At 35.0% G+C, this 16,885-nt stretch overlaps 2 protein-coding genes across 3 annotated transcripts in view; one reads left to right on the forward strand and one right to left on the reverse strand.

Moving 5' to 3' along the window:
- Window positions 1-2,920, forward strand: part of ITGA4 (integrin subunit alpha 4) — an 80,144-nt gene extending 77,224 nt beyond the window's left edge. The window contains exons 27-28 of the mRNA XM_002812646.6: window positions 122-241; window positions 734-2,920. Of these exons, the coding sequence (XP_002812692.1) occupies window positions 122-241; window positions 734-829 (216 nt within the window). The 3' untranslated portion in view covers window positions 830-2,920. The remainder of the gene's footprint in view (window positions 1-121; window positions 242-733) is intronic.
- The window catches only part of CERKL (ceramide kinase like), a 121,324-nt gene continuing 105,835 nt past the window's right edge, over window positions 1,397-16,885 (reverse strand). For both annotated transcript variants that reach the window (XM_024243605.3, XM_024243604.3), the window contains 8 exons: window positions 14,825-14,899; window positions 13,871-14,048; window positions 13,734-13,793; window positions 13,011-13,036; window positions 12,807-12,915; window positions 9,889-9,985; window positions 4,239-4,411; window positions 1,397-3,403 (listed from right to left, as the gene is read on the reverse strand). In XM_024243605.3, the coding sequence (XP_024099373.1) occupies window positions 3,322-3,403; window positions 4,239-4,411; window positions 9,889-9,985; window positions 12,807-12,915; window positions 13,011-13,036; window positions 13,734-13,793; window positions 13,871-14,048; window positions 14,825-14,899 (800 nt within the window). In that variant the 3' untranslated portion in view covers window positions 1,397-3,321. The remainder of the gene's footprint in view (window positions 3,404-4,238; window positions 4,412-9,888; window positions 9,986-12,806; window positions 12,916-13,010; window positions 13,037-13,733; window positions 13,794-13,870; window positions 14,049-14,824; window positions 14,900-16,885) is intronic.

The raw sequence follows: 16,885 nt of genomic DNA on the forward strand, positions 1-16,885 counted from the left end.
GGTGGGTAGTTCTAAATACTACTGGGGCTTATGGCAGGGCTTTAAAGGAAATATAAGCAACTTTTTAAACTGATTTTTTTTTTTTTTGGTTTTTGAGTTTTATTTTTCTTAATTCACATAGGTTCTACTGGAAGGACTACATCATCAAAGACCTAAACGTTATTTCACCATAGTGATTATTTCAAGTAGCTTGCTACTTGGACTTATTGTACTTCTGTTGATCTCATATGTCATGTGGAAGGTAAGCATTTAACAATTACCAACATTAAACTACTAAAAATGACATTTTCTCAAAGCCAATTTGACTTCCAAGTTATTAGATTTAAATATTTCACTATTTTAATGTTAACTTTTTATGTTGCTCAGTACTGATCTCACATTTCTCTTCAACACCCAAGTCTTTCTAGAAAAATATGCCTTCTTAATTTGTTTTGAAAGACGTTCCTTTTAAAAAACCATTTGGAAAAGATTGCAAATTACACTGAATGTCAATTTTGGAGAGAATGTGGTGTGTATCACTGAGAATTTCTGCATTAAAAACAAAAATGTTTCTTTAACCCAGTATGTCCCCACTAATTTTTACTGATTACCTCTGTTAAACCTTTATGATTGATGTTACAAGGGATGCAGTTTAAGAAATATTGGTGTTAACTGCTTAGATATTAGAAATGAGTATAGTAGATAAGAGAGTGTACATAACTATACACTAGTGATTATGTAATGCTATTTTCAGGCCGGCTTCTTTAAAAGACAATACAAATCTATCCTACAAGAAGAAAACAGAAGAGACAGTTGGAGTTATATCAACAGTAAAAGCAATGATGATTAAGGACTTCTTTCAAATTGAGAGAATGGAAAACAGACTCAGGTTGTAGTAAAGAAATTTAAGAGACACTGTTTACAAGAAAAAATGAATTTTGTTCGGACTTCTTTTACTCATGATCTTGTGACATATTATGTCTTCATGCAAGGGGAAAATCTCAGCAATGATTACTCTTTGAGATAGAAGAACTGCAAAGGTAATAATACAGCCAAAGATAATCTCTCAGCTTTTAAATGGGTAGAGAAACACTAAAGCATTCAATTTATTCAAGAAAAGTAAACCCTTGAAGATATCTTGAAATGAAAGTATAACTGAGTTAAATTATACTGGAGAAGTCTTAGACTTGAAATACTACTTACCATATGTGCTTGCCTCGGTAAAATGAACCCCACTGGGTGGGCAGAGGTTCATTTCAAATACATCTTTGATACTTGTTCTTTAAAAATATAATTTTTTAGAGAGCTGTTCCCAAATTTTCTAATGAGTAGAAGTGGACCATTATCACTTTAAAGCCCTTTATTTATAATACATTTCCTATGGGCTTTGTTCCAACAACCATTTTTTTCAGCAGACTATGAATATTATAGGCCTAATTGGCAAACTTCAGACTGAACATGCACACTGGTTTGAGCTTAGTGAAATGACTTCTGGATAATTATTTTTTTATACAGCTATGGATTTCCCCATCTTTCTGTATATATACACATGTGTTTTTATGTAGGTATATATTTACCATTCTTCCTATAACACACCTTTATCAAGCATACCCAGGAGTAAATAGTTAAGAACCATCTTCAAATCTTTTGTTATAAAATATTTGAATTTATATTCTGAAACAAAAGATTGTGAGTGTTGCACTTTACCTGATATACACTGATTTTAAAAATACAGAAACCATACCTCACTAATAACTTTAAAATCAAAGCTGTGCAAAGACTAGGGGGCCTATACTTCATACATATTATGTACATATTATGTACTATGTAAAATATTGACTGTCACACAAATATTTGCTTGGATGTAATTCTTTGTTACTCTTTACAAATCATGGAAATGAAGAAACAAAATTCATAAATTTAGCTGAAAGATACTGATTCAATTTGTATACAGTGAATATAAATGAGACATCAAAATTTTCATGAAATGTTAAGTGACAGGTAAAATATTTTTATAGTTTGTTCATACTATATGAGGTTCTATTTTAAATGACTTTCTGGATTTTAAATAATTTCTTTAAATACAATCATGTTTGTAATATTTATTTTATGCTTATGATCTAGATAATTGCAGAATATAATTTTATCTGACTCTGTCTTCACAAGAGAGCTGTAGCCGAATTTTGAACATCTGTTATAGGAAGTGATCAAATTAGAAGGCAATTTGGAAAAACAATTCTGGAAAAGATTTCTTTATATGAAGTCCCTGCCACTAGCCAGTCATCCTAATTGATGAAAGTTCTGTTCACAGGCCTGCAGTGATGGTGAGGAATGTTCTGAGATTTGTGAAGGCATTTGAGTAGTGAAACACAAGCACAAAACCTCCTGAATCCAGAGTGTGTATACACAGGAATAAACTTTATATCATTATAAAAAGGCTAGTCCTTCTTTCAGGAGAACATCTAGGATCATAGATGAAAAATCAAGCCCCGATTCAGAACTGTCTTCTCCAGGATGGTCTCTAAAGAAATTTAAATTTGGTTCTTTCCTACTCAGAAACAACTATATATTTCAGGTTATTTGAGTACAGTGAAAGCAGAGTACCTATGATTGTCCAACACAGGCCTCTCAGATACAAGGGGAACACAATTACATATTGGGCTAGATTTTGCCCAGTTCAAAATAGTATTTGTTATCAACTTTGTTACGTATGATGAATTTTAAAACCCTACCACTTTAAGATGGGTTATTCTTTTTGGGCAGGTAGACTATATAACTAACTGTGATTTTGAAATTTAACTGCTCTGGATTAGGGAGCAGTAAATCAAGGCAGACTTATGAAATCTGTATTATTTCAGAATTATCTAGGTTAAATATTGATGTATTATGATGGTTGCAAAGTTTTTTGTGTGTCCAATAAACACATTGTAAAAAACCAGAATTTGAATTGATATTTCATCTTGACTTTTAAAGCCCTAGAGGCTAAATTGTTAGTAACATCAAAAATAGCAATTTCTATTAGGATATCTGTTTGGCCACACAGTGGGAGGTTAGAGCAATGGAGCATTACTGAGTTCCTCCCCCTGTCAGATCAGCAGCAGCATTAGATTCTCATAGAAGTGCAAACTGTATCATGAACTGGTATGTGAGGGATCTAGAGTGCCATGTTCCTTAAGAGAATCTAATGCCTGATGATCTGAGGTGGAACAGTTCATACTGAAACCATTCCCCCATCCAGGGAAAAACTGTCTTCCATGAAACTGGTCCCAAAAAGGATGGGGACCACAGGTTTAAAGCATGGCCATATTTCTTTATATTAAAATTCTAGTTTGTACATTTCTTTTAGAAACAATTACATGTTACTTTGGAATCATTTATTTCTTCCATGCTTCCTCCATAAAGACTGATAAGTCTTGGATGCAATCTGTAAAGAAAATACATTATTTCATCAACTTATTTTGTTATTTTTCACACATACACCTAATAAGTATGGTACACAATGCCAAATACAAATTGATAACAAACACAGCATTCACAACAGAGCTGTAATCTAGAAAACTGAGAAGGTCTGATAAATCATCAACAACAGTAATTGCTCTAAAGCCTCCTTAAACTGACTTCCTTGATTTTCCAATGCTCTCTATTACCTCTGTAAAACAGTCAGTCATGCCTCTAGAACACCCACGTCTAGTGGGCACCCCTGCATGCTTCTTCTAACCACTGAGTGTCACAACGCCTACCAAGGATGCGTTTGCAGGTTCCTAAACCTGTTTATACCAGTTGCTATGTAAAATTGTTCCCAAGGGAAGTTGAATGCTTTGTAAAGGCCTAATAAAAGCAAATTGCTGAACAAAACGTGTTACAGTAATTATGAGTGAGAGGAAACTAAGATGGAAGGATAAAAATCTAACACTTTACTACTCAGATGGCTCCACTAAAAGGTTTAAGATCTTGATCCATTTTTAAAAATCCAAAATGGAAGTTGTAGACATTATCTGTAGTTTATGCACAACAATAAATTAGAAAGCCAATGTAGACATGCATAACCAAAGAAAATGCCTTGGCTCTACATAACAGTTGAATAAATGTAAAGTTACTTTTTATTTATTGAAATTTGTGCATGTCTCTTTATGCTTCCCTGATTTACTGATTTTTTAAAAACTAACCAACTGCCTGCTTTGATAGTTCAGAGGAGAGCTTTCATTGTACCATTAGATTTATGTTTACTGGTTGACATATAAGCAGTGAAATAGACTTACCTAATATGGACCTCTGATGCAACTTCCATTAAATCACCATCTACATTCCAAGGGAAACAATTTTCTGAAGCAGTTTCTTCCTCCTCCTCCTCTGGATTATATCCACCAGTATTATTCCTTGGATGAACTTTTACTTCCTCAACAGTGTAAGTCTCAACAAATGGAAAATTGAACTAAAATACAAATAATCATTATACTTGGTTTATCTCTAGCTACTAACGCAAATCAAAGTTCACTGTGCCCTCTCTCACAAGTAAATATCAACATGTATGCTGACATTTTCATAGCTTTGAGACTATGAACAGGGATCTCCAGCTTTTTTTGGAAGGAATCTCTTATCCAAAGCCTTTTGGGTTCTTTTAGATCTAGCACCTAGAAATCTTTTTTGGAAGAAGGAATCTCTTATCCGAAGCATTTTGGGTTTAGATCTAGCACCTAGAAATCTTGTTTTATGACAAATAGTAACATATCTGTGAGAAGTTGCATATAATAGTGATACTGTAGATTTTTCAATTAAAGATAATCTTTAATACTGGCCTGGAGATACAGAAGACATATAATCCATTGAGTTTATCAACTTGTCAATTAGTTTAGCTGACATAAAGCAAACTAGTACAAGTTTCACACTTGGAATTTAATTTGGAAGAACGCAAGTCTAAACTTCTGAAGATAAAATGGGATGTATGTCATCTTTTAAAAGAGAAAGCCAATCAAATATGGATTTTAAAAGGTGTTTGCCTGCCCCATTCCCACTTTAACAATGGACACAAGCTGCAAGATCACTGTTTACTTACCACTATAGAATGGTGCAAGGTAAACTTCAACTTGTGTTTTTTCTTGTTTGCCTAAGTAAACTACACTGAAAAAGCACTATGTATTTTCTGAAATAATTAAGAAAATATAGCCAGATAACTTGAGCAGAAATGTATAACTACTCATTTCAGTTTTCAGAAAAATGACATGAGATACATTCCTAATTAAACATCATCTACATAGTTTTTCCCCTTTTACACATGTAAACCTCAATGAAACATAGTTTTAAAAGTTGACAGAAAACTAATATTTTCCTCAACACCCATATTTTACATATGTAGATACCAAGGTCCAGCCGACTTTCCAGTTTATACTGTAAACACAGTTAAACAGTAGATGATATGATGGCATCAGCTGTTGTGACTGAGGTACAGAATTAGAGGGCCCCAAGTAAAACTGTTTGACAGTAACTGCATTAGACCTCCTACCTCAGGTATAAAGCCTTGGCTACATGCCTCATCCTTGTAGAATTATCTACATAATCATTCATGTTAGTTGATAATTCATTTAAAACACACAACTGCCTGTTATGGGCTAAATTATATTTCCCTCCCCCACCCCAACTATGTTCAAGTCCTAACCCCTGGTACCTGTGAATGTCCCCTGTTTAGAAGTAGGGGCTTTGCAGGTAGAATCAACTTAAGATGAAGTCATTAGGGTGGGCCCCAGTCCAATATGACTGATGTCCTTATGAGAGAAGAATGCCAAGGATGGCAGAGTCAGAGACTGGAGTGATGCAGCTGTAAGCCAAGGAATGCCAAGAATTGACAGCCACCACCAGTAAGTCTATTATCTTAAATCAGCAGTTGTCATGTGCACACCTCACAAAATGAAGATCTAGCCATCCTTCAAATGCTTTAACTGTGAAGCCACAGACACTGTTAAGTGGGACTTTAGGGAGCCAAGAGCTTAGTATCCTGTGTGAGGGTATGTTTGGGGCATGGGGAGGAGAAGTAAACAGTTATAATTGTGATACAGAGAAGTGCCATGATGGCGCAAGCGTGGAGTTCAACGGAGGAAACAAGAGGAGGCAAACAGGCTACAGATGTTGGGAAAGCTTCCCATTTCAATTGAGCCTTAAAGAACATATAAGACTTAGCCTGGAGAAGAAAGTCTGGAGAGAGGAAGCATTTAAAAAACTAGAGGCAAACCATGGTCAAGCAACTACACAGAATTCAGTGTGACTCCTAGGTGCTCAATCATGCCCCTTGGCCCTGAAATTCTTGTATTGAAATCCTCGCCCTGTATACCTCAGAACATAACTATATTTGGAGATAAGATCTTTATAGAGATGATTAAGCTAAAATGATGTCTTTAGGCCCTCATCCAATACGACTGGTGTCCTTCTAAGAAGAGGATATTTGGACATAGGAAAAGACATCGGGGATGAACAGAGGAAAGACCACTCACTTGTGGGTGCTGTGAGAAAGGTGCCATGTGCCAGCCAGAGAGAGAAGACTCAGGACAAACCAAAACTGCTGACATCGTCTTGCAGCTCTAGCCTCCAGAACCATGAAAGAAATACATTTGTTTGTTTAAGCCATCTTTTCCATGGTATTTGTTATGGCAACCTTAGCCAATGAATAAAATGCCAAGACACTGGGAATGTGGTGGAGGGTGGTAATAAGAGGTGGGGTTGCAACACAGGCAGGGACCTGGATACCAAGGCCACATGTTCCAGACTGAGGAAATTCCATATTTTTCTGACAACAAGAGAAAGGCACTGAACAAGCAGGAGAGAAATCCAATGTGTGTCTTAGAAAAAAGTTTCTCTAAAAAGAGGTATGGAAGACAAGACCAGAGAACCTGAAGGCCAAAAGGAGGCTACTGTAAGCAAGAAAGGATTAAAGTTTGAATTAAGGTGAGGGAGAAATTTTAGAAACATTAAGAGACCGACAGAACAAGTTAGGGGACTGGTAGTGACGAATGAGGAAGAAGGAACAGTTCAGGGTAACCTGGATGGATAGAAATTGGTGCCATTGACCTGCACAGAGCAATGCAGAAGGAACAACTTTAGGGGAAAAGATAAGCTCAGCTGTAGACATGTTGGCCTCCAGATGCCGGTGAGTTTCAGAACCTCCTCAGCATACAAGAACACAGAGGTCCTGCAGATAAGACAAGATGACAGAACCCTTCGGAGTGCATGATGTTCAGATAGTTCAAAAGTGAGGGGCAATAAGGCCATCCAGGAGACGACATCCTGAGAAGATGAGAGGGCTGCAAAGAAATCCCGGGGGGAAGCACTCACATTTAAGGTTTTAAACTCCCTACCAAAAATGGTCACAATGAAAGAGAAAAGTGTGGACAGTGAGAAGGGGGGCAAAGCAATAGGATGGAGCTGCAAGGACTTTGAAGGGTAGTGTTCAGCCTCTATCTAATTTTACACAGAGATGGGGAAGGAACAGGAGCCACTCCACACATGGTGGTTTCAATCTATTTTACGGTGTTATACAGTAACATTCGCTTATTCAACCTGGTAAACATGGTTCAGAGAAGCAGATGTTACTCTCCTTAGACTGAATTGCCACATTTTCCTTCCTGAATACCAGCACTGCTACGAATTTGCAGTAGACATGATTTTTACATAGATCTGATTTTCATGATCTTACAAAATTTATATAAATTCACATTTTTAATGTCACCATGAAGGAAAGAGCCTAAATAAACACACCTGTATGGATAATTAACAAATCAAATTAACACTGCTTGAAAGCAGTCACCCTGGGAATCAATCTAATTATTCTTACTATATACACTATGCAAAATATTTTAGAATTCTTTGCAAAAAAAAAAATAGCATGGATTTTAATTTTTGAAAGTTGATAAATAAAACAGAGTTAAGGCCAGTGAATCACACACAGGCAACTGTTTCTTGTGTCAAAAGCAAGATATGCCTCGTAGAGTACATGAGAAAATATGATAAATCCTGCATAATATTATCTCTTTTAGAAAACATCTTCCTATCGATACAGATTTTTATTATTTTCTGTATGTCTGTCTTTATGTGTAAGGTAACCATTGCTTTTAAAATCAGAAGAAAGGTATATTGATTAAAAAAAAAGAATATTTATAAAAATTGCCTGAGAGACTTGCCCCATAGGCAATTTCAAAAGAGATCTTCCATAAACAATTTGTATAACATACACCTCCCCAAAATAAATACAGAACTTCTCAGGGGTAGATTAATAGGTTAATACTATTTAAGTTCTCAAATAGAGGCATATGAATGAGGTTAATACTTACTTAACTTCTCATTTATTTAATAAAAAAGGATTTGGAAAAAATTCTACCAAGGTAATGATACTAATCTTGAGGAACATGGAATTTTGAGTGCTTTAAGTCATTTTCTTGTTTCTATTTTCTGAATTAAAAACAGCAATGAATATATAGTGCTTTGGGTTTTTTAAAAATTGATTTTAATGTTTAAAAATTTATTAAAATGTGAAAAGGCATATATTCCTTTGAAAATCAATAAATCTCCATATTCCACCCAAACACATACATAAAGGTGTTATGTAGGCTCACAACCTACATTATACTTGCTGATCTACTTTGACATATAAAGAAAGTGGAACTGTAACTAATTTTTTATGATTTAAGTTCCTAAGCAGCCCAGTTAGTTGTTCAATACATGAGGATCAAATAATGTTATAGATAGAAGATCAAACTTCATGAAGATGGCCTAAGAAAGTTTGAAAATATAATGAGGCAAAAATGGAGAGACTTGCTATGGCTAAGGTACATAAGCAAGGTTCAGCTGCCAGTCATTGGCTGGGTTTAGTCTCGTCTTCCTCCTGTCTGTTCTCTCCCAACTATATCCAAGCACCATTTTATACCTTTAAGAATGTGTGGGCCGGACGTGGTGGCTCACGCCTGTAATCCCAGCACTTTGGGAGGCCGAGGTGGACACATCACGAGGTCAGGAGTTTTGAGACCAGCGTGACCAACATGGTGAAACCCCGTCTCTACCACAAATATAAAAATTAGCTGGGCGTGGTGGTGTGAGCCTGTAATCCCACCTACTTGGGAGGCTGAGGCAGGAGAATCGCTTGAACGTGGGAGGCGGAGGTTGCAGTGAGCAGAGATCACGCCACTGCACTCCAGCCTGGGTGACACAGCGAGGCTCTATCTCAAAAAAAAAAAAAAAAAAGTGTGAAACTATAGGGTTTTACAACCATACCTATGTACTTCAAAGACTCACAATTTCAGAAATTCAAATATTTCAAGGATAATTTTCCTAATAATCAGGTCAAAATAGCTGCCAAAATAATATGGCTTGTAATAGTTACTGTTTCTCTTTAAAGCAAATCACTTAAGTGGAAATATATATCTTCACATATTCTCATTTTGAATGAATATTTGTATAAAAGTGTCATATTTTTAAATACATATCTACAGATCTATTGCAATGAGCATAGGCAGATATGCAAACAAATGTCAGGAAGATCTAAAGATCATAACTTTAGAAAGTCTGCTGCCATAATATCAAGAAGGCTAAACTCTCAAATTTCACTTCTTTTCATTCTGAAGAACAGCCTGAGTATGTAATTTTATCCTTAATTTATTTCACATTGCAATATAACACTACATTTCCTATTTTATCTTTGTGGTTACATATACATAACCACTAATTCATCATTCAAAAAAGGCCAATCTATATTAATCCTGGTGGGTGCTTTTCAAAATTTGGATGAAACAGATTGGGAAAAAAAAGATTAATATATTCAGAAGAAAATGAAACCTTCTTATGAGGCAGGATTCGATGTCAATGCTTGTGGCAACTTTTTCTACATGATTAATAGCTTTGCAAATAAGTAACAAAAAGAATTTACTATACCTGATTTTTTACACTGGCATATCTTTTCAGGTGTTTTATAAATTCTGGTCGAGAAGTGTTTCGGGCAATTATAAGAGCCATACTTCCATTATTCAATCTGAAATTAAATATTTCTATTAGACATTAAGAAGTTTACTAAGAGATTATACCAAAAATTATGACATACTGTTCCTTATAACAAGTATACTGTTTACTGAAAGTATTGGACAAGATAGATAAATCACCATGTTACATTTACCTAAAATTCATAAACCATATCTTGCTATTTTTTAAATGATGCAGGCTTTCAAATGAGTTTTATTAAATCTTTGGCTTCCTTCTCAATAAGCTCTTACATTAGAGCATTTTACAAAACAAACCATCAAGCATCCTACTCACATATCAAGACATAATTTAAAATACAATGTAATTAGAAATTCTAAATGTGAAACTATGTTGTTAAAAGATGTATTATAGAAGAGTTAATATGCACAAGTAGTGTAACAAATAGCTCAACATTTTCTGAAATCTAAAGTGTGATTTAAATATTTATTTATAGACAGAAGGTCTAAGTGACATAGGAAATGAAATAAATCAAAGTGGCCTTTGGATGGATGAAATGGAGTGAACAAATGCTGCCACACATGTTCAGTTAAATGACTGAACATTTTAATCTTGCATAACTGTTCCATCCAATATAAGAGACTGAAAATTCAGAGGTGTGATTTAGTGCCAAAACAGCCACTCACAAATGCATCAAGCTATAGAATGCGGTTTGCAGAAATACATACAAATGACTTCTAGCTTGATTTCAGTGCAAACATGAAGTTAATCTAAGAATAACAACAAAATAAAAAAAAGAGCTCTTAGTATCTTATGGAAGCTCAGGTCAGAGCTGTAAGGGACCTTAGAGATTATCTCATCATTCGCTCATTTCACGTAGAAGGAAAAGACAACTCTGAGTTTAAGTGATTTGTTCAAAGGCACACAGAGAAAAAATGGTCATCAGCACCAATACTCCAGGTGCTCAGTATGCTTTCCATCATGCTTCTTCTTCCCAATTAAAAATAAACAGCACCAAAACATTCATGGTAGTGTTACTGTGCATCTTTTTTTTTAATTGCATAATTTTGTAAACATTAAAAGCATTATCCTATGCCTGCTTTGCAATATTTACTTGAAATAGAAACACAACTTACATAGCTGGCACTGCTTTAAATGTCTCACATATATGAACACATTTAATCTTAGAATACTTAGAATATAAGAATATTAGTTCCTATTGGCAATTTGCACTGAAATATTTTAACATAAATTATTATTTATCATGGTAGGGAAAAAGAAGAAAGTGAAATCTCCTGTTCAATCTTCCTGAATCATCAGAAGCTACATCTCTGAAAAATCTCTGGTCAAATGAGTCTTGATCAAAAGGTCTTTGCAAAGATGGCATGTTGTGATTATAAACCACATAAGAAATCTCTAATTAGTCATCCTTCTCTGAAAAATTCATCAATACTGATTAAGCCTGCAGAGGCAACAGTGGAATTCTAGTCAAGCTGAACATTTACGGAGTGGCTTTGACAGAGCTATGAATCGATTGTTCCCAGAAGAGCAGGTCTACCCTCCCAAGAAGGTCCTTAAACAAACAGGGTTAGATAAACATTGTCTCAAGTCCTGCAGAACATAGCTCCTTGGTCAGCTAGCCGCATCTTCAAGTTTAGTCAGGGAAACTACATTACGAAAGCACACAGCTATCTAGGATTTCTGAGGGTGTGGGGGAAAACTATCAGGCTCAATTTCTAAATCACACAAGGTTCAAAATACTCAAGTTTTAGCACTAGATGTAATTAATGAGGACCTTGCCATCTGGGTTTTCAATATCGAAGTTTGCAGTTTCTCTTTTTTCTTCTCTAACTTTGAATATTTCCCTGTTTATTGGCTATATTTCACAACACTCACGATCCTTTCTCCTACACTCTACAGGATTGGATTCAGGAAAGAAATATTTTCAGCCCCATAATGGACAGCTGCTTAAGAAGAATGTGCAAGAGAAGGAATGTCTATATCCTATGGATAAAAAGATATATATAAGATGTCTCATATTTTATTCAATTGAATATGTGGGCAGGAGATTGATATGCACTACTATTCACATTAAATAGAACTGAAATGTTTCTTTTGACTAAAGGTATCTGATATGGTTTGGCTTTGTGTTCCCACCCAAATCTCATCTTGTAGCTCTCATAATTCCCATGTGTTGTGGGAGAGACCTGGTGGGAGATAACTGAATCATGGGGTTGGGTCTTTCCTGTGCTGCTCTCATGGTAATGAATAAGTCTCATGAGATCTGATGGTTTTAAAAATAGGAGTTTCCCTGCACAAGCTCTCTTGTCTGCTGCCATGTGAGATGTGACTTTCATCTTCCACCATGATTGTGGAGCCTCCCCAAGCAACGTGGAACTGTAAGTTCATTAAACCTCTTTCTTTTGTAAATTACCCAGTCTCAGGTATGTCTTTATCAGCAGCATGAAAACAGACTAATACAGTGTCAAATATACATATGTGTGATTTTCATGCTGAGGATATTTACGTTTGCATTAAAGTTGGACAGCAAAGACATTCACAAGAAATGTCAGTATTTAATATAATGTTCTCCACAACTAAATGAATAAATCAAGCAAAGTAGGCATAAAATTCTATCAATAAAACTTAGGAAATATTATTTTAGCCTCAGTGACATTAGTCAATGATTATCTGATAATTATTCCAGTTCAACAGTTGTTCTCAACCTACTGTGACGACAAATCCCTTAGAATCTCTAATATACAAAGATAAACTACCTGTTAAGTTTCTAGCTAACCAACAGTTAATTGGATATCCTGGAAAAAAAAATGGTCTATAAGAAATGTATCAACAATTCAATAAAAATGCTTACTAACCTGGTATTAGGTGCCAAGCCTCTAGGTGCCACTGAACACAGGCAAGGAATTGCCATAATGCTGACATTCAAGAACTGACCCTGGATCATTTGCCATTGATCATTACAGTCTAAAGGTAATGAAAGTGATTAGTTATTTTCCCTCATCAGAGCAAAATGTCAACAGAACCTGGCAGAGTTCTCAAGGAGATACTTTTCGACTCACCAGATTTGGGAGATCCCTGTGCCCTCCTAAAAGAAAGAAAACAAAACAAAGACATAAAACAGGTAACGCACGCACACACACACACAAATCTAATAAATACGAGAAAATTAGAGAACTCATCATTACATATGTTAAATACTTTCTTCAATTAGATAGTAAGTAAAAACGTGTACAATTTTGTTGCTGCCAACATAATGTGTTGATTCATTTAAAGGTAAACTAGTATTATAAGGAATAATAATGTACTATTTCTTCAAAGACTATAACCCTTCTTTAATATGGCTTTAATATTTGTATTACACACTAGACCAAAATTATCATGAGGGACAAAACTGTGTGTTGTGTTCATTTTTTGGTGCATTGTTGTATTCAAAGTGCCTGGCATATAGTAGGCACTCAAAAGAAAAGGGAAAGGGAAGAGGAAAGAAAGGGAAAAAAATAAAGGAAAGGAAAGAAAGGGGAAGGGAAGGGAAAAAGAGAATGGAAGGAGGGAGGGAGAGACAGAGGGGGAAGGAAGGGAGGAAAGAAGGAAGGAAAAAGAGAAAAAGGCTGACTGAGTAGTTGTTTGCTTACTAGGACCTGTAAGAGTCTGTGATTCTATATTCTTTACTACTATGTTAGAAAAATAACCAAAGATCCTAAGTCTGATCAATTGTTTGTCAGAATGTTTTATGCTTTAAAGAAAGATATAGGTTATCTGTATTACATTGAGTTTTTACCTACCTTTCTTGCACATCATCAGAGCTGTTAAATGGTAAAAATGATATTTCACAGTCTTCTGCCCTAAAATGTAATGAAATTTGTTATTAACAGTCATTGAACCTGGGATACAAAATTTTTGGTTTAAGAAAAGGACTTACTTAAGTTTTGCCAGTGCCTTAACAACAGCAAAATCTCTCCGTTGGTTAGGGGACATCCATCGATATTTTTCTGCCAGAGCCAAAGTTCTTCCACCAAAGCCAAACATGGCTGAGAACCCAAAGCGAAGAAGCTTGCCAGCGGTGCTGAAGGTGCAGACGTCGACCAACTGTACATGCCCTTGAATATTACGTTAAATATTAGTCAGTGAGTACAGTAGGACTTGTATCAAAACAGCAAACATAAGAGAGCATATTTATTGGCTTATAGGAGAATATCTCAAGGTACTGTAGACCATGAACATCCCTCACTTTCTCTTCAGTTCCCTTTACCTGTAACTACAACAATTACCATTTTTAACTTGTTCAGGTTACTAGTGAAGAAACCCAGAGTACTAAATTTTTCAGCTTATTGCTATTTCCTATAAAACATGGTCAAAGAAACGAAGTTAAAGTAGATAGGCAAGGTAAACTTAGATTTAACAGTAGTTTGGTGTTACATATACCTGAGCTTATATGCTTTTTACCAATTGGGATAATAAAATATCTATAGACGTATACTGGCTGAAATTTTTTTCTGGTATGTTTTTTCATTAATAACATAATCCTAGTCCTAGAGTCTTGGTACACTCCTACATCAGTGTTGGATATACTTAAAGAGTATTCATTAATGTTCTTCATCTGGTTATAAAATTATTATTTTGAGCACACTACAATATTTTTTTCTATAGAGATTACAATAAAACTTCATTTACTGCTCTTTACAAAGCAAGTATTTTGAAAAGACAGGCAATCCACATAGTAAAGCATTGCTTTTTGGTTTTTTAGTCAAACATTTCTCTATTTTGAGAGACAAAGAACCTGCCTTTTCTTAAAGTCTGATGGAAATAAGATGGCCTTCCTTATATAAATCAAAATTTCCTTAGAAAATATGAACTGCTTTGGAAGAATTCTTACCCATTATAATGTGCAATGTTGCAGTTATCACATGAGGAACTCCATGAAGAGAATGTGCCAATACATTAGTAGATCCTGCCAAAGCAATTTCAAAACATGCACTATTAGGGTAGAATGTGTTCAAATTAACATTTGCTCTTACTTTATGTAGATGTCATTCTGCAATGTTCAGATGAAAAATAAACGAGAATTTATAAAATCAGGAAAGTTAATGTGAATATTAGAAGTTTAAGTTCTTATTCACAGTATAGATGCATATCAAATGTCTACACATTTGTTGAATATTTAAAATACTTAGAAATTTAAAAATAGTTTATAGTAACCGCTTACAGCTTTTTTTAATCACGATTGTCTATTTTCTACCTGCCAAATGCTAGCTATATCAAAGCCCACTTCATCCAACCTTAATGAATGGGTTTTTAGCTTCAATGCCAAAATGAGGATCAACAGCAAAAGGGTGCCTCTGGGGAGCAGAGACACATGCATACATAAATAAAAGAGAAAATAATCCAAATAATAACTCAGAAAATAAAATAATTACAAACTACAAAAAATATGCTCTAAATACATTTAATGAATCTTAGAGGTAAGCTCTTAGCCAAATGAGAATCCCCTGTTATCTGACAAATGTCTCCTACACTGAAGAAAATGTTTAATTCAATTGTATTTTCCATGTATGAAGATTTGTATTTGAAACATTATGATTTCTGATTTTCATGATTATTAGAATTTAAGACACACCTGGATTTTCCCCACCAGTCCACAGAGGCAAAGAGCTCCCTAAGTTACGCCCCTTTAATGTTTATGTGTAAGTGAAATCTGAGGTACAGGAGACAATACCAGCTAGCCCCTCCCATTCCCAGGAGGCTAAAGAGAATTTAAAATTATTAAGAACAGAATAAATGAAACTACAATTTTTCTTGAATTAAAGAATATAATAAGTAAGTCCAATAATAGCCAAGAGCTGTGAAACCATGGATGCGGTGTGTTCCGGTTATCAAGGCAAAGACCAGTCCTCTGGATTTTGTTAATCAGAAGCATTCCTATGTGATCATACATAATTGCTTCAATTTGTGTTACTTTGAACTGATATGTACTTGGGTTGCTAAATTGGAGAAGCTGAGGCAGCTTAGCCATTATCAACCAAGAGGTCATTAAAATCATAATTTTTTAGGTAACTAAGAATAAGCATATTTAATTATTATTAATTATAAATAAGCACAATTACTTCTAGTAATACCAATGCAAAGAAAAGTTTATTTTAACTAACTGGCAAACTGGTTCCAACTGATTCACCAAAAGGCAAGTTATGTTGTGACCCTTGTTACTCAAAATATGGCCTACTGTCAAACAGGAATGACAATACTTGAGTGCTTATTAAAATGACTCTCATGAGTTGAGAAACAATGTCTTGTTCCTCAAGAAGACAATAATACCCATTCTCACCACTGTCATTAAAATAGTACTGGAAGTTCTAGCCAGAGCAATTAGGCAAGAGAAAGAAATAAAAGCCTTGCAAATCATAAAGACGGAAGCTAAATTCCCTTTGTTTGTAGGCATGATCTTATTTTATTTAGGAAACCCTAAGGCTCCATGAATGAATTGTCAGAGCTAATAAACAAACTCAGTTAAGTTGCAGGACACAAAATCAATACACAAAAATCAGTAGCATTTCTGTACACTTACAACTATCTGAAAAAGAAATCAAGAAAACAATTCCTGCACAGCAAAATAAACCATCATCAGAGTGAACAGGCAACCTACAGAACGGGAGAAAATTTTTGCAATGTACCCATCTGACAAAGGTCTAACATCCAGAATCTACAAGGAACTTAAACATATTTACAAGAAAAAAAAATTTCATCAAAAAGTGGGCAAAGGATACGAACAGACACTTCTCAAAAGAAGACATTTACGTGGCCAACAAACATATAAAAAAAAAAGCTAAATATCACTGATCATCAGAGAAATGCAAATCAAAACCACACTCACGCCAGTCAGAATGGCGATTATTAAAAAGTCAGGAAACAATAGATGCTGGCAAGGCTGTGGAGAAATGGG

Source organism: Pongo abelii, chromosome 11 (assembly GCF_028885655.2).
Source record: "Pongo abelii isolate AG06213 chromosome 11, NHGRI_mPonAbe1-v2.0_pri, whole genome shotgun sequence".
Classification (NCBI taxonomy): Eukaryota; Metazoa; Chordata; class Mammalia; order Primates; family Hominidae; genus Pongo; species Pongo abelii.